Consider the following 25,545-nt stretch of genomic DNA (forward strand, 5'->3'; position numbering starts at 1 on the left):
ATTCTCCTTTCTCTTGCATCAGGCCAAGAGCAGAAAATCCTGGAGTCCCCAGAAGGTAAGGTTTAGAGCTGACTGGAAGCCAGAACAACTGCCTTAGAACACCAACGAGGACTCCTACTCCGGCCCCCTTAAGATCTCGGAGGATGGATTTGGCCAAACACATGGACAGGCGCTTCACCATTTTATTTTTTATTTTTTTGAGATGGAGTCTAGCTTTGTTGCCTAGGCTGGAGAGCAGTGGCGTGGTCTCGGCTTGCTGCAACCTCTACCTCCCAGGTTCAAGCGTTTCTCCTGCCTCAGCCTCTCAAGTAGCTGGCATTACAGGTACCTGCCACCACACCAGGCTAATTTTTGTATTTTTAGTAGAGACGGGGTTTCACCAGGTTGGTCAGGCTGATCTTTAACTCCTGACCTCAAGTGATCCGCCCACCTTGGCCTCCCAAAGTGTTGGGATTACAGGCGTGAGCCACTGCACCAGGCCGCTTTGCCATTTTAGCAGGCTTACCAGGCTTAACCACATATTGTGTGTGTTTGTGTGTGTGTGTGTCTGTGTATACATTTATGTATACATGTGTATACACAGATTCACACACACACATATACATAAATGCATAATAAAGTACCTAGTACAACGGGTAGCACATGCTAGCACTTGATGACTGTGTTTACTTCCTCACTCTTGTTCCCCAAGGTGGAATGTCATAAACAGCTTTTAGGCTGCTCAGACACTGCTTTTATTCCATCAGATGCCACTGAAGATTTGCCCTCCTGATTTTTTATTATAATAATTCACTTCAGAACCCAGGGATTTTATGGAACAACAACTAGGTGATAGGCAACACATTTGAGGGAGAGATGATTATTGAGCTGATGAAAAGCCACTACCAACAGAAAGATTACAACCTCTGCAGTCGTTATTGCTACCTTTGAAAAGGTCAAAATCTGAAAAGATCCCAGTGATTCCTAATGGCAATTTCTTTTTGACTCTATTCAAATAAAAATGGAGGTTTTATTTAATTAGGCTACAGGCTTTGCCCAATAGTTCACATAGCTTGTATTTCAGTTTAAGTGCAGAACCAACAAAACAAAATATCCTTTGGGTGTTTAGCAAACTAAAGGAAATTGTACCTAATGTTTTGTGTATTTCTTTTAAATCAAAACCCTAAGATCACTACAGGAAACCACACCAGAACATTATGTGATATCAAGTCATACACTGATGATTAAATATTACCTGTTATTTATATACAGATGGAGAAATACCAAAATTAATCTCTTTTCAGGAAATGTCAACTAGTAAACAAACTTATAAATGCACAGTGACTAAAAAGGGAATAACATTAAATCTTAAGGCAGCATTGGTTGAGTCTTCTCTGGTAAAGGAAGTATTACATATCTCAATGACTAGCATATGATTTTTTAAGAAACCAATTAATTAAAATAAATACTAAAATAATGTTTTTAAAAAGAAAGAGGACTGATTTTAAGACTTCTACAAAATGAATTTGTATTAGAATTTTAATTTGGGATTAGAAAGCATATTAGGAGCATAATGGAATAAAGTTACAGGAGACTTTTCTCAAATACAAAGTCAAAGTCCCTAGAAATTATTGTTACTATTACTGTGCACTCTTTGGGCTCCTTTTTCAGTTGTGGTTGCACTCAGAGTAGTTATTAGAAAATTCTGCTGATTTTTAAATAATGTGGTCAGGTTGCATTTGACCTGAGTGAAATGGTTTCAAACTGCATTAGCTACCATGCTGCGCTCATTTTATAACTACATCCTTAATGCTGGGTTTGCTTACCTGCTGGGGTGCCTAAATCATCGTGTCCCAAGCATTGGTGCCAGCCTAAAATGATGACATCTAATTGTGGCTGAAAAGTTATACATTGACAAAAATATTCCAAAGCTCTTTAATAAAGAAATTTTGGGGATCTGTGTTTTTTGCAGCTTGTTTGGTTAGCTTTTCTTGGCTAAGACTAAAAATTACCTTTACTTGTTTTATAGATCCAGTGCTATATGCTGACAGAATAATGGGATGACACAAAGAACAGACAGAAACCTCAAAAAATGTTCCAAACGAGCTCTCACATGGTGCTGAGAAATAAAACATAGGCACTTCTGCGTCAGGAGGTTTTCACATTTTGATCACAGATTGGCTTCTCCAAGCCATTTTCCTTCACTACTAGAAATTCCCTCACGGTACAAACTGTCTAGTTCACTAGAAGCCTTGTTCTCACAGACACCCTTCTGGTGCGTGAATCTTTTGTCATAAAATTTTCTCATTGGCAGCTGAGATGGGGTTCCTCCCGCTGCTGGGAGCCGTGGGAGCAGCCCGAGTCCCTGTCAGATGACCGAATGTCGCTTGAGGATCTTCCCTGACACAAGGCTTCCTACCCTCCAGAACCACGTTATCCACCAACAAAAAAAACAAAGGCGTGTCAAGCGCAATCTGTCTGCTGGAAACAGGGAACGTGTCTGCCTCTCTCCAGTTCCTCCTTGTGAGTGTAATTCAACAAAGTGTACAGTCTTCCTAACATTCTAAAGCTACTGCGCTACTGGGAGTTTTTAAATGACTACTTAACAGTTTCCTTTTTTTTTTTTTTTTTTTTTTTAGAAAACCTGTGCTAGAAAGGCACTAGAGAAAATGAATTTCCTCACTCTTGCATGTAGCAATTATACATTGTGTTAGATTCTAAAAGCTAACAAAGTTGACACACATTTGGATAAACCATTCGAATGATTTAGACTCATCTAGTTTCATTTTAAAAAGCAAACCCCAAGACAAAGGGAGAGCGGGCCACACCAGGGGGAGAGCTGCCAGACCGGAGGTCACACCCAGTCAGCCCCTGCCTCCGCGGAGCTCCAGCTGCTCCAGCCCTGGCCGCCCCAGGGAGCGCCCACTGAGCAGGTGACAGGGCAGTGGCTGGGCCCCAGGGAGGGCTCACTGGCAGCAGCTGTGGGAGCCAAGCCTCCGGGAGACCTGAGTGAACGAGACAAAGGTGAAGTTCTCACAGTTTTCCAGCTTGACCTTCTTGGCTAAGTTTGGGACAATTCCCCGAAGAGAGCGCAGCCCCATTCTCTGCTCCTCGTACCACACGCTGCCCATGTCTGTGGCCTCCTTCCTGGCAGTCAGGTAGAAGGGGGATTTGGCCTCCATTTGGGTGGGCGGCCGGTGGATGTACATGTACTTGTAGAGGAGGCAGTAAGGGCACTGTTTGTGTCCCCGGGAATGCTCATGGTAGATTTTCCCGTGACACACTCTGGTGGAGCCGCTCCGACTCTCCCGCTTGACGCTGTCTGTCCGGGCAAAGTACGGCTGGTTTTGGGGGTCTTTGAGCAGCTCGATGTCACCGTACATCAGATCTGCATGCTCCTGCAGCGTCCGCATGTTCAGGTACTGGCTGTTGTACTTGACCACAGTGGACAGGAGAGTGATAGGGCTGTCATCCCCCAGACACCCTGCCTGCCACATCTCCTCCTCGTCAGAGAGGGAGAAGTAGACGATGTTGCGAGAACGCGCGCCCGACATGCCTGCCTTACTCAGCACCCACAGCTTCTCCTTGAGTTTCTTGGTGGAGGAGCTGAAGGTGCTGCTGGTGATGGAAAAGCCGACACCTGCATTCTTCAGGATGCGGTCCAGGCCTCGGCGAATAGCATGGAGTGAGGTGGCCAGGAAGTCTGAGCCGTCGCTCTTCTTAACGGTGACATAAAAGTTCTCAAGCAGCTCGTTCAACTTCACTGCAGGGATCTCAAATGAGACAAACATGGAGGTTACACACTTGACACTCACACAGCCAGACCCCTCCTTCCTTCTAATCCTCACCAGGGGCTGTGTTGAGGACATTTTGTGACCCCTTAGCAGGACTTAATGGAAAGAACAGTGAATTTCAAGCTGGAAGATCTAGGTTCCATACTTGGCTCCACCTGATCTCTTTAAACCTCAGTATTTTTTTTTTTTTTTTTTTTTTGAGAGGGAGTCTTGCTCTGTCGCCCAGGCTGGAGTGCAGTGGCACAATCTCGGCTCACTGCAAGCTCCGCCTCCCAGGTTCACACCATTCTCCTGCCTCAGCCTCCCGACTAGCTGGGACTACAGGCGCCCGCCACCATGCCTGGCTAATTTTTTTGTATTTTTAGTAGAGACGGGGTTTCACTGTGTTAGCCAGGATGGTCTCGATCTCCTGACCTCGTGACCCGCCCGCCTCGGCCTCCCAAAGTGCTGTGATTACAGGCGTGAGCCACCGTGCCCGGCCTAAACCTCAGTATTTCAATCTGCAAAACAGAACATCATAATCAATACCCTCTCCAAGGCTGTAATGCTTAAAGCAGAGGACTGTGAAAGGGTGTGTAAATAGTAATTAACACCCCCCATACACATATATACATGTGTGTCTGCAAACACATATATATACACACTTATTATTACTGGCTGTTTGTAACTTTCACTATTTCTCTTGGAAGGCCTGTGGTTTTGTTTGAAAATAGTTGCTTCCCTCTCCTTTAATAAAATTCAACCCAAACTCTCTGAAAAATTCCTGAATTAAACAAACTCTGAATAACTTCATCATTGATTTCCTTGACATCTGCACAGAACATTTGGTTACTAGACACAGTGCTGTAGGGTAAGACCATTTCCCTACATTGTCCATTTTGCACAGCAAGTTAATGCTCCTTGATTTTTCAGTTGAATTTATCTGAATAGGTCCTGAAATATCTGTGGTTTAATGAGCCACAGGCTTTCAATATCAGTTGTTTGTTTAAAATATATGAAAAAGCTGGACACGACGGCTCACGCCTGTAATCCCAACACTTAGAAAGGCCAAGGTGGGCGGATCACCTTAAGTCAGGAGTTCAAGACCAGCCTGGCCAACATGGTGAAACCCCATCTCTACTAAAAATACAAAATTAGCTGGGCACGGTTGTGTGTGCCTGTAGTCCCAGCTACTTGGGAGGCTGAGGCAGGAGAATTGCTTAAACTGGGAAGGTGGAGGTTGCAGTGAGCCAAGATTGTGCCACTGCACTGTAGCCTGGGCGATGAGAGTGAGACTCCATCTCGAAAAAAAAAAGTGAATGACTATCCTGACAGAATGAGCTCCTTATTTAGAGAGAGTCAGAAGAGAAGGGAGAGCTTGGCTATTAAGAAAGCTTTATTTTCAAGATGGAACTACAAAGGGCAAAGCAGCCCTTGCTCATGGTCTATTCAAGCTGAATACATATTCTAGGACAATTAGAAAGTCCCAATAAAATATTTTTTTTTTATCGAGTAGACACTGGACAGGTAACATTCATTCTTCTAACAGCCCTTAATCAAGGAGAAAATAAAAGCTGAACTATAGATTAAAAATTAACCAAACTGAAGATATTATATATCAAAATGTATGAGATATTGCTAAGTATACATAATAAATATACATCATAGTTTTGGATGACATTGTTAGAAAACTTTATTGAGAATAAGCAAACTGATTATTCAACTCAAAAAGCTAGAAAAAGTAAACTAAACTCAAAAATCGTAGAGTGGGGTTGGGCATGGTGGCTCATGCCTGTAATCTCAGCACTTTGGGAGGCTGAGGCAGGAGGATCACTTGAGGTCAGTTTAAGACCAGCCGGGCCAACATGGCGAAACCCCATCTCTACTAAAAAAAATATAAAAATTAGCCGGGCATGGTGGTGTGCACCTGTAGTCCAGTCCCAGCTACTTGGGAGGCTGAGGCAGGAGAATCGCTTGAATCCGCAAGGCAGAGGTTGGAGTGAGCTGAGATCATGCCACTGCACTCCAGCCTGGGCAACAGAGCAAGACTCTGTCTCCAAAAAAAAAAAAAAAGTAGAGTGAATCAATAAAAATAAATAAATTAATTAATGGACTAGAAAAGAAATAAATTGGGATAGATAAAAATGTAATCATTGAAAAGACCCATAAAGTTGAAAAACTTCTAGCAGGTCTGACTTTATAAAGGGAGTGAGAAAGGAGGAAAGGAAGTATGTATACACCTAAACCTTATTAGGAATAAGAAAGACTATATAGAAGATAAAAGAGTAAAGAATATGAAAGAACATCACATACTTTATACATATTAATATGAAAATCTAGATAACCTGAACAATTGTCTAGCAAAATATAATGGGTTCAATAAAAGGTAAAGGATCTGAAGAGCCCCAAAGAGTGTGAAATGATTGTCAAAGATGTATATTGTTCCTAAAAGTATGCCTTTATGGAATCAGTTCAGCTTTTCTTTTTCATTTAAATAGTTTCAGAGCATAGAAAAAGACAGAAAGGCTCTTCATTTTTTTCTAACCCAAATCTGACCAATATTACATTAAAACCCAAAGTATTTAAATATAAACTACCCCCAAGTAAAATTCAAGCAATTTTCATTTTGCATGTTATTAGATTAAATAGGATGTGTGAACATTAGTATCACCCACATCGAGGGCATGGCTCTGATACACACAGGTTCCAGTTCATATAGTACCTCTCAAAACAAGGACTGCCTGTGTAACCAGGTATTCCAGCTTTGAAAAGCATTTTTTTTTTTTTTTGAGACAGATTCTCACTCTGTTGCCCAGGTTGGAGTGGAGTGGCATAATCTCAGCTCACTGCAGCCTCACCTCCTGGGTTCAAGTGATTCTCATGCCTCAGCCTCCTGAGTAGTTGGGACTACAAGTGTGTGCCACCACACCCGGCTAATTTTTGTAGTTTTTAGTAGAGACGGGATTTCACCATGTTGGCCAGGCTGGTCTCTAACTCTTGACCTCAAGCGATCTGCCTGCCTCGGCCTCCCAAAGTGCTGAGATTATAAGCTTGAGCCACAGGGCCTGGCTAAAATGAATTGTAAAGTTTTGTTTTCCTTTCCTTAGCCTCAGAATGTAGCCTTGACATGTACCTTAAAACCCTTTGTTTCTCTCCTTTCCCACCAGACACTCCCTTACACCATGCACATTTATCTAATTATATACTTATTCAACTTACACTTATCTAACTATGTGCTTACTTAGAAGTTCCAGGGCTAATCTGGAGACAAACCAGGCCTGGAGACCCAGTTGCAAAATTCCAGAGATTACCTCAAGGCCACTGGTCAACAACCCAGCTATTGTTGAGATGAGGCCACCATGCTCCAGGTGGACCACGACTCAAGATAGCCACTGGAACAAGACACGGAGACCTTGTGCCCAGCAGCACTCCCGCATGCCTCCCGTTCCAAGTTCCTTTTTTATGCCCCTCTCTCCAGCCAAAGTTGAAAATGGTTTCTTTAAGGCACTAGCCTTGGCCATTTCCCCACTGCTAGCTCTGGAATAAAGTCACTTTTCTTTTACTGCATCTCATCTTTGTTGCTGGCTTTGCAAGTGGTGAGCAGCTATACCTGTGTTCGGTTACACCTGTATTATAAGTTAAACTTAGGACTGAATGGACTAATGACAATACATTCAACGCATTATGGGAAGACAGAATGAGGCATCGAACCTATCCTGTGGGCATCATGGGAAGTGTTTGACTCCTGAAGTGAACACAAAATGATCCCATCCTAATAAATATTTTAATATAATTGACATTCACACATTAAAACAAAAAGTAATATGAACTTACACATACTTGAAAAGTATTTGAAAAAAATGTGACCTCCATTACAAATTTTTAAAAATTCAAATTCAAATTTAGATAGGAAGAAAAAGATCTTCTTACTATGATGAAGCGTAATTTACAGGCAAGAGCTAGAAAAACTGTATCCACAAGGAAAACATTCGAATCTTTCTTACAAAGTCAGGAACAGGAAGAGCTTACTCAATATCACTGTTATTATATAATACTGTTCCGGAGGTTCTAACCAACCAGATAACACAAGAGAAAGAAGTTACATACACACACACATACATATGTATGTATATGGGAAAGGAAAAAGACAAAATATAATTGCTTTCTGATAATCTGGTTGTTGGTCAAGGAAACCCCAAGAGATTCAGCTGAAAAGCTATCAGAGTAGGTTAGTGGTATGCAACTATAAGAAAAACAGCTTTCTTATATACCAGCAATAACCAGTTAAAATAACTTGCCAGAAACCACTGTACTAAAACAAAGCTGGCTTTGGATTTTTATGTTGTCACTTGCAACTCCCTACTTGCAGGTGGTCAGCTCTCTTTATAGTAGTTGAGACTCCTTTGGTTGCAAGAGACAAACCAAACTGGAAGCTGAGGCAGAGAGGGATATCAGAACGAGTGGACTCCAAGGCCTCCAAGATTCTCATCTTTCATCTCTGCTGCTTTGTGCGGAGTGGCTTTTTTCACATAGCTGCAAGCACAGCCACCTAGCACTCCCCCAAATTTCCATCTTAAAGTTTCAGGTTTAGCAAGAGACCAACTCTCATTTTCAGGAGCAAAACACCAAAAAGAAGGATTCTGATTGGACCTAATCCAAACAACTTGCCAAAAGGTAGTTCATTCAATTCATTCTCCTAATGTGATGGCTTCTGCAATAACCATGTGGATTATATAGGAGAGGAATGGTTCCTGAATAAGGGATGCTGAGTAGAAAATCTTATTTTTTATGTTAGCGCTTTCAACAAAAAACAAAAAGCAAATCTTTGATAGTTTCCTGTGCCCCTGGGATAAATTCCAAACTGTTTACTTTGCATGCAAGTCTTCACAATCTGCTTCTGACAGTATGAGAAGACACCTACAATTCCCCTCCGTGTACACACACCCTTTGGCAACCAGACTTTGCTGCTTCTCCAATCAAGTAGAATCCATTTTCCCACCCCTTGAATCTGGGCTACCCACGTGACTTATTTTCACCACGTGACTTATTCCGCAGAATATGGCAGAAGTGACAATGTGTGAATTCCAAGCCTTCAAGGAATGTGTGAATTCCCAGGCTTCAAGGGGTTCTGCTTTTGCTGCTTTTGTCTTTTTTTTTTTTTTTTTTTTAAGACAGAGTCTCACTCTGTCACCCAGACTGGAGTGCAGTGGTGTGATCACGGCTCACTGCAGCATCCACCTCCTGGGTTCAAGCGATTCTCCTGCCTCAACCTCCTGAGTAGCTGGGATTACAGGTGCACAACACCATGCCCGGCTAATTTTTATATTTTTAGTAGAGACGGGGTTTCACCACATTGGCTAGCCTGGTCTTAACTCCTGCCCTCAAGTGATCGGCCCACCTTGGCCTCCCAAAGTGCTGGGATTACAGGTGTGACCGCGCCTGGCCTGCTTCTGTCTATAGGTTCTTACTGGTTTAGTGCATGGTGTTGCCCTGTGAGGAGGCCCAGTTAGACTGTGGGAATATGGGGACAAGTTGTTCCCATCTAACATCCAAAAGACTGCACCCATATGAGTACCCCAAGTGAGACCAGTAGGGGAGGTACTCAGCTGAGCTCAGCACAAAATGCTAACTCACTCATCAAATCATGAACAAATAAAATGGCTGTTGCTTTAGGTCCCTATATTTTTGGGTGGTTTGTTATGGAGCGGTAGATGACCAGTACACACCCTATTTCTGTAACCTGATCTTCTGTACCCTTTGTACTCTATTTTCCAGCTTCATCGAGCTTTTTGCCATAACTAGAAACCATAAGGCCTTTTCATGCTACTTCCTCTGCCGAGAATGCTTTTTTCTACTAACTGTCTCTATTTGGAAAATCTCTATTCATTCTTCCAGAATTAGCTCAAATATGACTTTCTACATAACTTAAGCAAAGTTATTCTCTCATATGGGATCCCATGGCACTTAATTTAAATTTTTGTTATGGTCCTTTCCATGTTGTACATTCTCTTATCTAGTTTATGTCTATCTCTTGAAGTGGACTGAAAGCTCCTTGAAGACAAGAACTATGTTTCATTTATGACTGGGTCTTTAACACATACCAGAAGTCCCAAAATATGTAATTGGCACTGTATAACCATGGGTTAGGCGGGGACAGTGGCTCATGCCTATAATCCCAGCACTTTGGGAGATTCAGGTAGGCGGATTGCTTGAGCTGAGTTTGAGACCAGCCTGGGCAACATGGTGAAACCTCGTCTCTACAAAAAATACAAAAATTTGCCAGGCATGGTGGTGCATATCTGTAGTCCCAGCTACTCTCATAAGGCTGAGGAAGGTGGATTACTTGAACCCCGGAGGTAGAGGTTGTAGTGAGCCAAGATCACACCACCACACTCCTGCCTGGGTGACAGAGTGAGACCGTCTCAAAACAAAACAAATGCATTAAACCAATGAATTAACCTAGTGTCAGGAGAACCAAGCTGACTTAAGATACAGAACATTTTTCTTAATTTCCACAGAATACCACAAGTTTCAAAGTAAAATCAGAGCCAAAGCAATTCCTCGAGAAATGTCAAGTCACAACACTTATATTGTTTGCACACAAAAAACAGTTCATTCTGGCCCGTGGTGTTTGCATCCTTAGTTTTCTCTGACTCAGTTTTAGTGGGTGATTATTCTCCCAGGTTACTAAGGTCTTCAATCGATTATAAAGACATTGCAAGAAACCATTTTCCTTTAGTAACCATTCTGAATTGATTCACCACGTCAAGACTCACTATGGATGATAAAACTGCTTCCTTGATGTAAAAATGACTAAAGAGAAGTCAGAGACTGGTCATGGGGCTGATGACACCAAGTGGGAAAGAGTAAAAAAAAAACTGGGCTGGGGATGGAGGCTCATGGCTGTAATCCCAGCACTTTAGGAGGCCAAGGCAGGTGGATCGCTTGAGCCCAGGAGTTTGAAATCAGCCTGGGCAACACAGTGAGACCTTGTCTCTAAAAAAATTTAAAAATTAGCTAGGCATGGTGTTGCACGCCTGTTGTCTCAGCTACTCAGGAGGCTGAGGTGGGAGAATCACGAGCATATTTTTTTATTTCTTCAAGTTCTTTTTGTTTCACATTCATTGATTTTAGACTTTCCTTGATAAGCATTTAAAGCTAAAATTTTTTCTCTATAGATATTTTAGCTACAACTCACAAATTCTGATAAGTGGTGATTTAATTTTCATTCAGTTCAAGACATTTTATAACTTCCTTTGTGATTTCTTCTTGGTCCTTTGGTTATTAGTAATATGCTAATTTCCAAGTACTGGGAACAGTCTAGTTAGATCTGTAATTAATTTATAATTTAATTTGGACAGGCGCAGTGGCTCACACCTGTAATCCCAGCACAAATATAATTGCTCTGACTCTTCAAAAAACCTGAGCACCTACATTTTGGATGTTTCCCTTATAAGAGTATTATCATATGACTGCCAGGAGCCAGGGTATGCTACCTACCTAGAACCGCTTTAGGACCCTTTCAGGTACTCTTTTTCATCAAGGATTCATCAGCTCATCTTCCCTTTTTTAATAATGTTATCAACATATGCTCTCAGAGAGGACCCTGCCTTTCATATGTGCTTACTGGTCACTGCTTCTGTTGCACTTTTTTTTTTTTTGGTCCCATGGATGCTGCCCTGTCTGCATGTACAGTAGAAAGGCCCCTCACACTATGTAGTGTACCATGGTGCCAGAAGTAGAAAGCAGGGTTTCCTGCCCTATTTCATCTGTTGTTCATTCCCTAAGCACATCACTCAAACCTGGAGATCTCACTTGCTCTTGGGCTTCAACTATGACATCCATTTGCAAGACTTTTCAATGTATACTTCCAGCTTTAACAGTTCCACCATGTTTTAAGTTCCACATTCCTAACTCTTTGTTGACCATTTCCATCTGCACATCTGATTTAGATTCAATGCAGTCAAATCAAAATACAGTACCTTTATGTTCTATCTCCACATGTCCAAGATTTTCTCCTTCAATTTACAAACCTCAGGCATTTCAAGTTGGATGAGTTTTTCAGTTTTCTTGTTTGTTTTTTAGAGGCAGGGTCTTGCTATGTTGCCCAGGCTGGAGTACAGTAGCTATTTACAGCCACGGTCATAGCACACTGTAGCCCTGAACTCTTGGGCTCATGCAATCCTCCTGCCTTAGCCTCCTAAGTAACTGGAACTGTTACAGGTGTGTGCCAGTACCCCTGGCTTTCAAGTTGGAAGAGATTTAAGAGCTCATTTTACAAAGGGGGAAATGGAGGACCAAGGACATTAATTAACTTTTTGCTCATCACTTCCAATTATTTCCCTAAAATACTACTTTCATTATGTTTCTTCTCTCTCAAACAACTTCAGTGGTTTCCCTTTTGTCTAATCCTTAGGATGCTTGCAGATTTTCTGGTCAGAGTGTTTTCCCTACTACAATAGTCCCTGTCTCTGCCCCTGTAATAATCCTTTCAAATGAAGTCTCTCCTTAGCAAAACCAAAACAAGATATTTCAGTGATTTTCCAGTGTTCACAAGATTTTAGCCTGGCACTTAAGGGTTATCAGAATCTGGTTTTATTGTCCATGATACCAAGATATGAGGCTTCTGCTGTAGGCAAGTGAGTCTGTCTCCCCAAATTTGATTCTTCCTCACATCCCTCAGCCTAGAAGGCTCCTGTCCTCATCTAATTCTACTGAAATCCTACCTTTCCTCAAAAAAAAAAAAAAAAAACTTAAATATCAATTATCTCTCCAGTTTTACCAAACTGAAATTAATTTACCCACCTGAACTTTTCAGGCATTTCCAATCTATAAATTCATAAAATGCTTGTTACATTCTGCTTTGTGTGTGGATTTTTTTCTATTTTATGTTCTTCCAAAGTTTCCCAAGGCAGAAAGCCACCGTTCTGTGTTCCCTACAATGCTTAGCACAGTGCCGGGCATTTGGAAGCTCAGTGAAGTTGGCTGAAAGAAGTAAACTCAAGAGTCCCTTACCTTGGTGATGTCTGTGTGGTCTTTGAGCCCGTTGGTCATGCACCAATATCGCCACACATTCAAGGCGTACCGCGTGGCTTTGGTAGTATTTGGGCTTACTGCACTGGTACACAGATCATTCAAGTCATCATTAATATTAAATACAGGAAATTTGTTGAGCTTAGTGGAATAAGCTAGAAATAAAAACAATAAAAGCATTAAAATAATTTGCCATTCCCTTCTTTAGAGAATTTTATCTTGGGATGCTAAAAAACAGAAAACTCTAAAAGACAACACCTTAAAACATGAAATGTCTATGAAAGTATATGTATATGTATATCTATATCTATATATTAGAATAAGTAGGAAAAACACTTATAGCATGGAATCAATGCAGTAAGCTTGCATTTAATCCCAACTATTTTACCATATATACTAGCTTATGTACTAATGCAGGCATTCCAATAATAGAAGTATAAAAATAAATGCTGAAAATCAAACACTGTTCTATCTAAAATTTTCACTGAAAAAAAAATAGCATTTCTATTCACAACAACAATCAAAAGAAAAGGAAGAAAGAGAAAGCAAATAAAAAAGTAGATACCCTCGCACATGAAGACCTATCATTTATTTGTAATTTACATTTTCAAATGTCTTGTGTGCCATCCTGGGCCGCCTTGAAGTAAATGGTGTTAGCTCTTTTTTTTGAGACGAAGTTTCGTTCTTATCGCCCAGGCTGGAGTGCAATGGCAGGATCTCAGCTCACTGCAACCTCCGCCTCCTGGGTTCATGTGATTCTCCTGCCTCAGCCTCCCGAGTAGCTGGGATTATAGGCACCTGCCATCACGTCTGGCTAATTTTTTATATTTTTAGTTTCACCATGTTGGCCAGGCTGGTCTCAAGCTCCTGCCCTCAGGTGATCCACCTGCCTCGGCCTCCCAAAGTGCTAGGATAACAGGCATGAGCCTCTGCGCCTGGCTCTGTGTTAGCTTTTTTTTTTTTTTTTTTTTTAAGTTTTGTTCACAAAATTGATAGAGGGGTTTAAATCCTGATTCCACAACCCATCAACTAGCTTTGAATCAGAAGGGAAGGTCAAGTGAGAGAAAAATGATAGGAAGAAGGGAGGAATATTTCAGAGGGGCTCACATCTCCTCAGAGGAGAGGGAACATAGTTTAACTTGCCATAATTACTTCAGATAAAGACAGGTCTCAACATGTCTACTTTAAGTGTTGGTTGCCAAAGGGATAACTAGCTCATAACCCTTAGCTGGCTTTTCTTAAGACCCTGTGATCTGCTAAAACCAGGCTTAATCTGTTCAAATTGTAAGTCAAGGTAGAGCATCTCAAAGTAAAAATACTTCATCTAATAGTTCTCACCCTCTCTGGACTATTGATGAATGTATTCAAACAAGGCGCTAACCGGCTAGGGCTGTGGGAAACAGCAAAATGAAAAGTTAATGCAATGACCAAGGTGAACTGCAAATTGGGTTCATTTTACCTCCCTCACTTCACCTTTCACTGCTCCCTCTGAGCATCTCCTCTATATCAAACTACCAGGCCTGCTGTCCCCAGGATCCATCCATCTGCACCAGGAAACCCACACTACACCTTCCCCATGCACTGCCTTAGCAATCTTCACATGGTTTTTGTTTTGTTTTGTTTTTGAGATGGAGTCTCGCTCTGTTGCCTAGACTGGAGTGCAGTGGCATGATCTTGGCTCACTGCAACCTCCGCCTCCCAGGTTCATGCGATTCTCCTGCCTCAGCCTCCCAAGTAGCTGCAACTCCAGGTACCCACCACTACACCTGGCTAATTTTTGTATTTTTAGTAGAGACGGGTTTTTGTCATGTTGGCCAGGCTGGTCTCGAACTCCTGACCTCAGATGATCCACCCACCTCCACCTCCCAAAGTGCTGGGATTACAGGCGTGAGCCACCGCGCCTGGCCTTCACATGGTCTTTGTGCCAATCAAAATACTGTCTTTTTTTTCAATTCGAAATCCACTTTTACACAACCTTTCCTCACACTCACCCAACTCCCTTATCCTCTTCTTCAGTTTATGCCTCACATTTGCTTTACTATTTTTTAGGAGTGTGTTCTCACTGTGTCCAGAAGGTCTCTTCAATTGGTTTGCATGCCCCTTAAGACTATGTCTTTGCTCTTTCAATCTCGATCCTGCCAAGAACTGTTGAATGCACTCTGCTTTAATAAATGTTTACAGCAAGAGAGGAAGAAAAAATGCTGGAAACTATCTGAAGCAACTGTGTCATGAAGTAGACTCCTCTCACCACCCCATCAACCTGGATAACTCCTATTACTTGTGGGACTTGCTTGATATTAATAAAAGGACTCTTGTATAAAGTTTATTATTGTTATACTTAGCACTAATTGAATGCCTACTATATGCCAAGAGGTTTTACATAAATTGTCTATAATCCATAAGCAAGTCCTTTGTTATTCCTGTTTTCGAGGTAAGGAAACTCAGCCTCATACCTGTAACTTCATACATTCACTCATCCAATATTTACCAAGGTACCCTCTCTGTGCCAGGCACTGGGCTGTTTAAGTTATGAAGTTAGTAAGTGGAAGAGCCAGGATTTGAACCTGGGTCTCTGACTCCATGTTTGAGTTACTACGGTGAAGGAATCAGTTACTATAAGAATAAAATTCTCAGTAAAGAATGCAATTTAGATATTAGCTTGTGCTTATGAAAAAATACCTTGGTTCCCCAAATGTACTCAGATGAACCTTCAATAAGAATAACTAAGTCTGCTTTGTTTAGATGACCACTATTGTTTCAAACACGATTAAGTTAATTATTACATTAAATAGCTAAATAATTTCTTTTTAAAAATTTTCTTAAAATCACAGGACAGAGACTATACACCGAAAATGGAAACCTAAATCCCAGAACACAGTGAAACAAATAAAGAATACTTGTCTGCTTATATAATGGGACAGAAATTATGTGAAAATGATTAAACGACGACATATATGGTTTGTTCATGATTATATTTATGGATTAAATTTCATTTACTTAATAAATTGCTTTCAAAATTTTGGAGGTAGGAGTTGTGTTATGCTGCTGAGGATATTTTTAAAAGACTATATTGGTGAAGAAACAAACAAAGGTAATAACTTATAACCTCATACAGGAAAAAGAGGGGACTACTGAAGGAAGACATGAATGATTTTTTCCACCAGAGGACAGGACAAACCCCAAGTGCAAGATGAGGAGGAGCTGGGTGTGAGAGAGAGAAGGGACTGTGAGATCGTGGTAGTGTAGGCTGCGGATGCCCTTACATCATCTGCCATCAGCACAAGTGCTGGCAAGTACGGCTGTGTGAAGTGAGGGATGTTTGCTGTGGAAGTCACCCTGAGGGCCAGAGAGAGGAAACGGGGCACTGCCTCAGGTAACTCTGGGCAGTCCCATTGGACACGGACAAGGGAAAAAGCAAAGCAGCTAAGAAAAGCAAAGAATTCCCTGAACGCCGCCATCTCTCAGGTAACACCTTCCTCGTGTCTATCACTGGGACAGTTCCAGTTTCCCAGCCTGTTGCCAGCTCAGGCACCCCGAAGGGAAGCCTATCCATGACCATTTCTTCAGCCACTCTCAGAGCTGCTTGAAGTCCACTTGCAGAACCCTGTGCTCAACCACAGCCTGCAGAAATGAGCTCCATCCAGGTGTTATCAGACAGGAGCCTTTAGCAATAGCTAAGGAAATCCCTATCAATTACCATTAATGATCAATCTAGACCTGAATCCTAAAATGTGAGTACATAAGCATCACTTGGCAATGGGGAAAACCAGTAGTGTGACAGTCACCAAGCTATGCAAGCAGAGAAGCTAATTCCGCATTCCCTACTCATCCCCTTGAAAGGAGAGTTAATCCGGAAAACCCAAAGACAAAAAATTAGACATTACAAATATATCATTAGCGATTTGAGAGGATAACATCCTTAAAATAAGAAGAGTCTTTACTGGAAAAGGAAAAATAGGAAAACAAGAAAGATCCTGGAAATTTAAGATGATTGAAAAAATATATTTTAAAAACAACAGATGAGCTGAGTACTAGAATGAACACGGCTAGAGGCAAATTCGTGATCTAGAAGGACTCTTCCCTACAGGGCAGGCAAAAACATTAAAAGATACAAGGGTGAAGTTAAGAGATTTAAAAGACAGATCCTGGAGACTGAATATCTATCTTAAGAATTCAAAGGAAAAACTTACAAGGATGAAAGAAATAATATAAGGAAAGTTCCATTAATCAAAGAAAGATCTGAAACTTTAGGATATTAAGGTTCATGAACTGTCAAATAGAAATACTGAAAGAAGACATACATGTAAACATATCTTGGTGAAACTTCCAAAGTCTAAGAACAAGGAAAAAATTCTACAATCTTTTCTGGTAGGCAGAAAAAAAGAAAAAAGCCACCAAGAGGCACTACAGCTGTCAACATAGTGAGAAGAATCAGATTTCTCATCTATAACACCAAAGGGTTAAAAAACAACAAAAAAAAGACATAGTCTCCTCAGAGTTGTGAGGGAAAAAGACTGTAAATGAAGAAATATATTACCCACCTAAAGCAGCATTCAAATGCTAGGGCAAAATAAAGATATTTTCAATCATAAAAGAAGCAGCATCCAAGCACACACCTTATCTTTAAAAAAATTAGTTACAGATAACTGCCAGCAAAATGAAAAATGGAAAGAACAAAGGGGAAAACAATAGGGCATAAGACATAACGAGGAGCAAACATTTATTTTTAACATTCAGTAATGTGGCAATAAAGCTGAATACAATTGTTAAGAAAGGACTGTATACTGTATGTAAAATATATCTCATTGAAGTTTTTTGCTTTTTAAAGAATTGTGAAATACATAAAGCATAATGGAATACAATCTTGAACCAAAAATCCAACACCTGCAATCTATCTAGCAAAAGTTAGAACAGGTTAACAAAAGAAATAAAGAACCACGAAGGAAAGCATGATGTATAGGAAACTTAAAATCATGCACGTGGAGGGCTTCCACTTTAGGACTATGATGAAGTCGCTGGTAGTATACTCTTCCTCCTGCCGAGAATCAACCTTGATAAAATCCACTGGAACACAACCAAAGGAACCAGAACTCAAGAAGCAAAAATCCCAGAAATTAGGGAAATGCATAGAGGTGATTCCTGCTCTGGTCACCATGTTTTTCTCTTAAGGCATTTGTGGAGCTGCAGTGCAGGACACAGAATCCAAACAGAAAGCAGCAGCCTGAAGTCTACAGCAATCTCAGTGGAACAGGTACATGAATATTCAAGTATGGGGCTACCAAGCAGCCAGCCAACACTTGAGAGACTGAGATCCTGGAGGAAGGAAACCACAGAAAAATGAGTCAATACTCTGCATATAATTTTCCTTCCAGAAATTGCTGATCCTAAGCCACATATGGGGAAATGATACAGAGAAGCCAAGCAGAAAGAAATCACCAAGAGGCAATTGTATGGCACTGAGGAGTCAAAAATAGTAATTCAGGTGGGGGCCTTCCAGAGGAAAGACGCCTTGGACAATCCCACTTTCATTTGAAATCCAGGAAGGGCTTGACTGTAAGAGTTACAGAAACTGGAAATAGATCAGTCTTGACTGCATTAAAGTGATCTACCCACCTTACATGCTGCCTAACAGAAATTTAAATCTTTTCTTGAGGAAGATAACATCTTCAAAAGTTTTCATACACAGTGGTCAGCATTCAATAACAAGTTAACAGGCACACCATAAAACAAGACCAAATGAATGAAAACTAAGAGAAAGATCAGGCAATACAAATAGGCCTACAGATAACATGGATTATTTAAGTTCTCTGACACAAACTTACAAATAATTTGAATATGTTAAAGAAAATAATGAAAAGACAGAGAATTTTACTAGGGCACTGGAATCTATTAACAAAATAGAAATTCCAGAATTCTTTCCTTTTTCTATTCTTGTTCCTCTTCTTCCCTTTTCTTCCTGAACTATGCACTTTGAAAGTTGCTGGTAGGGCAGGATGAGGTAGACATTTATACCACAGTATGTATATATTGAAGGAGATGCAATGGCCTCTAGTAAGGGCATGGAGGGCATCTGCATAGGAGAATTGCCTAGTGAGGTATGTTGGAACTTCACTAGGGTGAGAAATATCTTACGTTATGGGGGCAATGTGGCAATCTGGCAAGCAGTTACAGGGCTTGAGTCAAGAGAAAAAAGTATCCACAGAGGAGCAGCCTGGTATGTGGTGCCATAATCTGAGCAGGTTAAGAAGGGCATCCATGCAGCAGGGGGAGGTGTGAGGAGAGGTCCTGTGTGAAGTCAGGGCCTGACTGGGGTGAGTAGGCCTTCCATGCATGGGGGTGACCTGGTATGAGGTGTCATAGCCTAAGCAGCATGAAGAAGGTTTCCATGTAGGAGGGTGTCCTAGGATGAAATGTTAAAGCTTGAATGGAATGAGGCAGGTGTCTCTGGTTGGGAGGATGGCCCAGTGCAGGGCGTTATAGGTTTAGCAGATAAGGATGGCATCTGTGTGTATGTGGGTGGCAGAGCACAGTTGGGTGCTGGACTCTGAGTAGGCAAGGAAAGTCGAAGACTGAGGAACAGGATATAACTAAATGCAATACATGATTCTGATTAGATCCTTTTCCAATAAAAGACACTGTTAGGGCAACTGGCAAAACTTCAATAGGAATAGATGTTTAGAGGGAAAGAATGCATCAGGGTTAATTTCCTAATTTTGATGATTATATTATGGTTATGCAGGAAAATGTCCTTATTTGTAGAAAAATCACAGGAAATCACTTGCAGGTGATGCTACATCAGGCTGGCAACTTAACTTCAAAATTGGTTGAGAAAAAAATGTTCTCTGTAATACACTTGCAAATTTTTGGAGTTTAAGATTGTTTCAAACTTTAAAAATTATTAAAAAGGCAATAATGAATTGATAATTCAATAGATGGGTAACAAGCAGGTGTAACACATATAACAGATGATTTGTGAACTGAAAGGTCAATAGAAAACAAATTGAAGCAAAGAGAGAAAAGAATATAGAAAACATAAAAAAGAATATAGAGAAAATAGCAAAATAGACATATGGGACATAGTGAAATGTCTAATATATTTGTAATTAAGAGTCCCAGAAAGAAGAGAGAATGGGGAAGAAGTAGCATTTTAAAAATATTGGGTGAGAATCTTCCAAAATAAAATACCTCAGTCTACAGATTCCAGAAGCTTTCCTAACCAAGAAAAATAAATACAAGGAAAATTAAATGTAGGCACATAGAATAACAATGCTGACAACCTAAGTCAAAGAGAAAATTTTCTTTTTCCTTTCTTTCTTTTTTAGAGACAGGGTCTCACTCTGTCACCCAGGCTGGAGTGCAGTGGTGCTATCACAACTCATTGCAGCCTCGTGCTCCTGGGTTCAAGAGATCTTCCCGCCTCAGCTTCCTGAGTAGCCAGGACTACCAGCATGCACCACAATACCTGGCTAATTTTTGAATTTTTTGTAGTGACAGGGGTTTCACTATGTTGCCCAGGGAGGTCTTAATTTCTGCTTCAACCGATCTGCCTGCCTCAGCCTACCAAAATGCTGATATTATAGGTGTGATGTACTGTGCCCAGCCTTTTTTATTTTTCTTTTTCAACTTCCCACATAACACCACATTAAGAGAAAATTTTATTGTTTATTTTTTTGAGATGAAGTCTCTCGCTGTTGTCCAGGTTGGAGTGCAGTGGCATGATCTCTGCTTACTGCAACCTCTGCTTCCCAGGTTCGAGCGATTCTCCTGCCTCAGCCTCCCAAGTAGCAGGGATTACAGGCACGCAGCACCATGCCTGGCTAATTTTTGTATTTTTATCAGAGACGAAGTTTCGCCATGTTGACCAGGCTGGTATTGAGCTCCTGACCTCAGGTGATTCACCCACCTTGGCCTCCCAAAGTGCTGGGATTACAGGCGTGCGCCACTGCACCTAGCCCAGCATAAGAGAAAGTTTAACAAGAAACTGGAAAGAAAGGACAAATTACCTTATACAGCACAACATCAGACTGACTGATTTTTCAACTGAAATGATGAAAGTCAGAAAACAGATGATCTCTTTAGTATGCTAAAATAAAATTACTACAAGTCTAAAATTTATACTAAGCAAAGTATCCTTCAAAAATAAAGGTAAGGCCAAGTGCAGTGGCTCATGCCTGTAATCCCAGCACTTTGGGAGGCTGAGGTGGGCAGATCCTGAGGTTTGGAGTTCAAGACCAGCCTGGCCAACATGATGAAACCCCATCTCTATTAAAAATACAAAAATTAGCCAGGCGTGATCACGGGCACCTGTAATCCCAGTTACTCAGGAGGCTGAGGCAGGAGAATCACTTGAAACCGGAGGAGGTTGCAGTGAGCTGAGATCACACCACTGCACTCCAGCCTGGGCAAAAGAGTGAGATTCCGTCTCAAAAAATAAAATAAAATAAAAATAAAAAATAAAAATAAAGTAAAATGCAGCTGCAGTCACACAAAATAATGAGCAAATTCACTGTTAGCAGTCAAGTGCTAAAAAATAAAGGCAGATGTTCAGGCAAAAGGAAAAAAGATGGCAGCAAGTTAATGGACAAAAGAATTGAAGAATACTGGAAAGTGTGAACATGTAGGTGACTCTCAATGAATAAGCTGTTTAAAACAATACTACTGATGTCTTGTGTGGTTTTCAATATATACAGAATTAATATTATAATAACACAAATGAGGGTAACTGAAGCTAGTTTTGAAAAGTTCTTGCATTGTCCAAAAAATGATGAAAATGCAAAATTAAAGCAGACCTTAATAATGCAAGAGCACATATTTACATCTGTATGGTAACACTGTAAGAATAATAAAAGAATGTACAACTTATAGGTTGACAGAGGAGGAAAATGGGATAAAAAAAGACTTGCTTAATCAAAAACAAGGCATAAAGAATAGATGGAACCAAAAAATGTAAGATGATAGATCTAAACATAAACATATCCATTATTATAGATATTCCAATTAAAAGATAAATGTTTTCAGGCTGGGCAAAGGAACAATATTCAGCTATCTTCTCCTGGGGGAAAAATATAAGAACCTTACACATAAGAACAAATAGAACATAAAGATTCAAAGCAAAAGGATGAAAAAAGTTATACCATAGGAACAATAAGCAAATGAAAGCTGGTATACCTATATACTAACAGACAAAACAGACTAAGACAAGAAGTATTACTAGAAATAAAGAGGGAGGTTTTAAAATTCAACAGGAAGGTATATATAACAATCCTAGATTTTTGTATGGATCTGGTAACAATGCCTCAAAATACAGAAAGCAAAAACTGAAAGAATTAAAGATAAATAGGCAAATCTATGATTAAGAGATTTTAACATATCTTTTCCCACAACTGACAAAACAGGGAACAAAAAAATAGTATAGATATAGATGTGAACAATGCAAATATCAAACTGAACTTAACTGATACATAAAGAACACAACTGCAGAATACACATTTCTTCAAGCGTGTATGTCACCTTTACCAACATAGAAATGCTGGGACATAAAGCAAGTCTCAACATTTCAAAGGATTAAATAATTCAGAATATGATTTCTAATATAAGTAGAATAAAATGGAAATCAATTACAAGAAGATAATTTGACAAGCAATTCTATACTTCTAAATAATAAGTATATTATTTAATATAATATAAAAATATATGTATAGTATATATATAACAATTCTTTCTGGTAAAAGAAAAAAAATCAATGAGAATTAGAAAATATTTCCAACTGAATGATAATGACAATACATGTCAAAGTTGTGGGATGAAGTTATTGCCTAAAGAGAAAATAATAGCATTTAGTGCACAGACTACAAAAGAAGAAAAGTTGAGTATCAACTGTACCAAGAAATTTATAAGAACAATAAATCTATCCAAAAAAGTAGAAGGAAACACTACAATTAAGAATGTAAATCAATAAAATGAGAAATAAATGTATAATAAAAACTAAGAGATGGATTTGAAAAGACTATTAAACTAGCAAGAAAAAGAGAGAAGGCACAAATTATTGCACCAGAAATGAAGCACATGTTAATTATCACTATAGATCCTACAAATAGTAAAAAGACAGTAAAAAGATACTATGAATAACTTGATGTCAATCAATTTGAAAATTGGGATAAAACGGACAAATGTCTAGAAAAGCCACAATTCACCAAAACCGAGTAAGAAACAAAGTTTGAATAGTCTTATACTACCCATTAAAGAAATGGAGGCCAGATGCGGTGGCTCATGCCTGTAATCCCAACAGTTTGGGAGGCCGAGGCGGGCGGATCACTTGAGCTCAGGAGTTTGAGACCAGTGTGGGTGACATGGCAAAACTCCATCTCTACAAAACATTAAAAAAAAATTAGGCAGATGTGGTGGCATGCACCTCTGGTCTCAGCTATTTGGGAGGCTTAGGTGACAGGATGGCTTGAGCCTGGGAGGCAGAGGTTGTAGTGAACTGAGACTGCACCACTGCACTTCAGCCTTGGTGACAAAGCCAGACACTGTCTCAAAAACACACACACACACACACACACACACACACACACACACACACTAAAGAACCAAAATAAAACTTCAGGTTCATATGGGTTTCACCAGTAAATACTTTCAACTGCCAAACTCTGGTAGTGAACAAAAAAAGAGGGAACACTCACTTCTTTTATAGGATTGCGTAACTTTTCTATAAAAATAAGCAAAGAACAATACAATAAAGAAAATTATTGGCCAAATGAGCTCAAAAAGACAAACACAAACATCTTCAACACACTATGAGAAAATGGAATCCCTACCTCACATCATAAACAATTCCAAATGGATCATGGCTTCAATGTGACCAGTAAAACAATAAAGGAAGAAAGGAAACAGGAGACCAGCTTTATGACCATGGGATAATCACACATTTTTAAACAGGACATCAAAATCACTACCCCTAAAGTAAAAGATTGATCACAATCACTACCCCAAAAGTAAAAGGTTGATAAAGTGAATTCCACTAAAATGAAAATTAGACATTCATCACAATGCAGCATTAAGAGGTGAAAAGGCAAGCCACACAGTGGCAGAAGATGTTGTAGTACACTTATCTGAAAAATCATTTAGAAGGACAAACCCCCATGACATAAGTTTACCTATGTAACAAACCTGCCCATGTACCCCCGAACTTAGAAGTTTTTTTGAAAAGGAAAAAAATCATTTAGAAGGGAGACAGTCCAATTAAAAATGGACAAGATGGCCGTGCATGGTGGCTCACACCTGTAATCCCAGCAGTTTGGGAGGCCAAGGCTGGAGGATCACCTGAGGTCAGGAGTTCAAGACCAGCCTGGCTAACATGGTGAAACCCCATCTCTACTAAAAATACAAAAAATTAGCTGGGCGTGGTGGTGTGCACCTGTAATCCTAGCTGCTTGGGAGGCTGAGGCAGGAGAATTGCTTGAACCCAGGAGGCAGAGGCTGCAGTGAACTGAGATCGTGCCATTGCACTCCAGCTTGGGCAACAAGAGCAAAACTCCATCTCAAAAACTCCATCTCAAAATATCTATACAATGAATTATCATACAATAGCGACAAGGAGTGGACTACTGGAGTGAACTGTATGCAAAAACATGGAAGAATCCCACAAACATAATGTTAAGCAAAAGAAACCAGACACAGAAGAGTATATTGAAAGGGTCCATTTATGTAATTCAAAAACAGATCAAATGACTCTATGGTGAAGTCAGTGGTTACCTTAAGGAGGTAAGGGAGGGCACATGAGGGAAGCTTCTGGGGTTCAGGTAATAATTCTATGTCTCCCTCCAGGTGGTGGTTACAGCAATATATTAGCTTCATAAAAATTAATCGAGCTATACTTCAGTAAGTATAAGTACTTCAATAATTATTGCATCATTCAATAAGAAAACATTAAAAAATCCTTAAAAATTCCTTTAAAAATGCATATGCAAACCTAATAAATGAAGAGTTCTACCATGAACCTAGATGGGGGGACTCAATATTATAAAGATATTTAATTTCTTCATGTAATCTTTAATTAAATGTAATTCTAATTAAAATCCCCCCGTTTTTGATTGTTGTTACTTGTTAGGGTGTTTCTAAAGTTTAAGAAAGTAAATGTATAAGAAAAGGAAGGTAAATTTCAAAAATAATTGGGAGGCCTTGCCTGAAAAAAAAAATGTACCGTAACACCACTATAAATTGTAAATTACTATTTGTAAGTTAGTATTTGTAAGAAAGAGACAAATAGATCATTGCTACAGAAGAGAATCCAGAAAAGGTCTGCAAATAGCAAAATGAGGGTATAATAAAGACTCTAATTCAAATTGTTGGGGAAAGATGGACTCTTCAATAAATGGTATAATTGGTTGAGTTGGAAAAGCAAAAACAAAAGCAAATTTAGATACCTGTTTCATATCACACACAAAACCCACATATCTAAATAGCTTTTTTTTTTTTTTTAAAGCTGTTTCCTTAAAGAAGACAGATTTTCATGATTTTGGAATTGAGGAAAGAAAGTCTTTCTCAGCACAACACAACCCAAAAAGTATAAAATACAGATGATTAGATGTCAAAAAATTTGGAAAATCCTGCACTGAACAGATTTTAAAAGATAATAAACATAACTGGAGAAAATACTTATAAAACATAAACCAAGGACATATGGAAAGCTCCTACAAACCAACAAGAAAAATAACTTGCTAGCAAAAGGGCCCAGGATATGACAGGCAATTATTCACAG

The 25,545-nt window shown here is 39.9% G+C and overlaps 1 protein-coding gene across 3 annotated transcripts in view; it reads right to left on the bottom strand.

Annotated features, from left to right (window-relative positions):
* Positions 1-1,481: 1,481 nt before the first annotated feature.
* The window catches only part of KIAA1958, a 174,621-nt gene continuing 150,557 nt past the window's right edge, over positions 1,482-25,545 (bottom strand). For 2 of the 3 annotated variants that reach the window (XM_015116996.3, XM_015116995.3), the window contains 2 exons: positions 12,768-12,940; positions 1,482-3,752 (listed from right to left, as the gene is read on the bottom strand). In XM_015116996.3, the coding sequence (XP_014972482.1) occupies positions 2,946-3,752; positions 12,768-12,940 (980 nt within the window). In that variant the 3' untranslated portion in view covers positions 1,482-2,945. The remainder of the gene's footprint in view (positions 3,753-12,767; positions 12,941-25,545) is intronic. The other variant, NM_001194796.1, reaches the window with a different exon arrangement.

This window comes from Macaca mulatta, chromosome 15 (assembly GCF_049350105.2).
Source record: "Macaca mulatta isolate MMU2019108-1 chromosome 15, T2T-MMU8v2.0, whole genome shotgun sequence".
Classification (NCBI taxonomy): Eukaryota; Metazoa; Chordata; class Mammalia; order Primates; family Cercopithecidae; genus Macaca; species Macaca mulatta.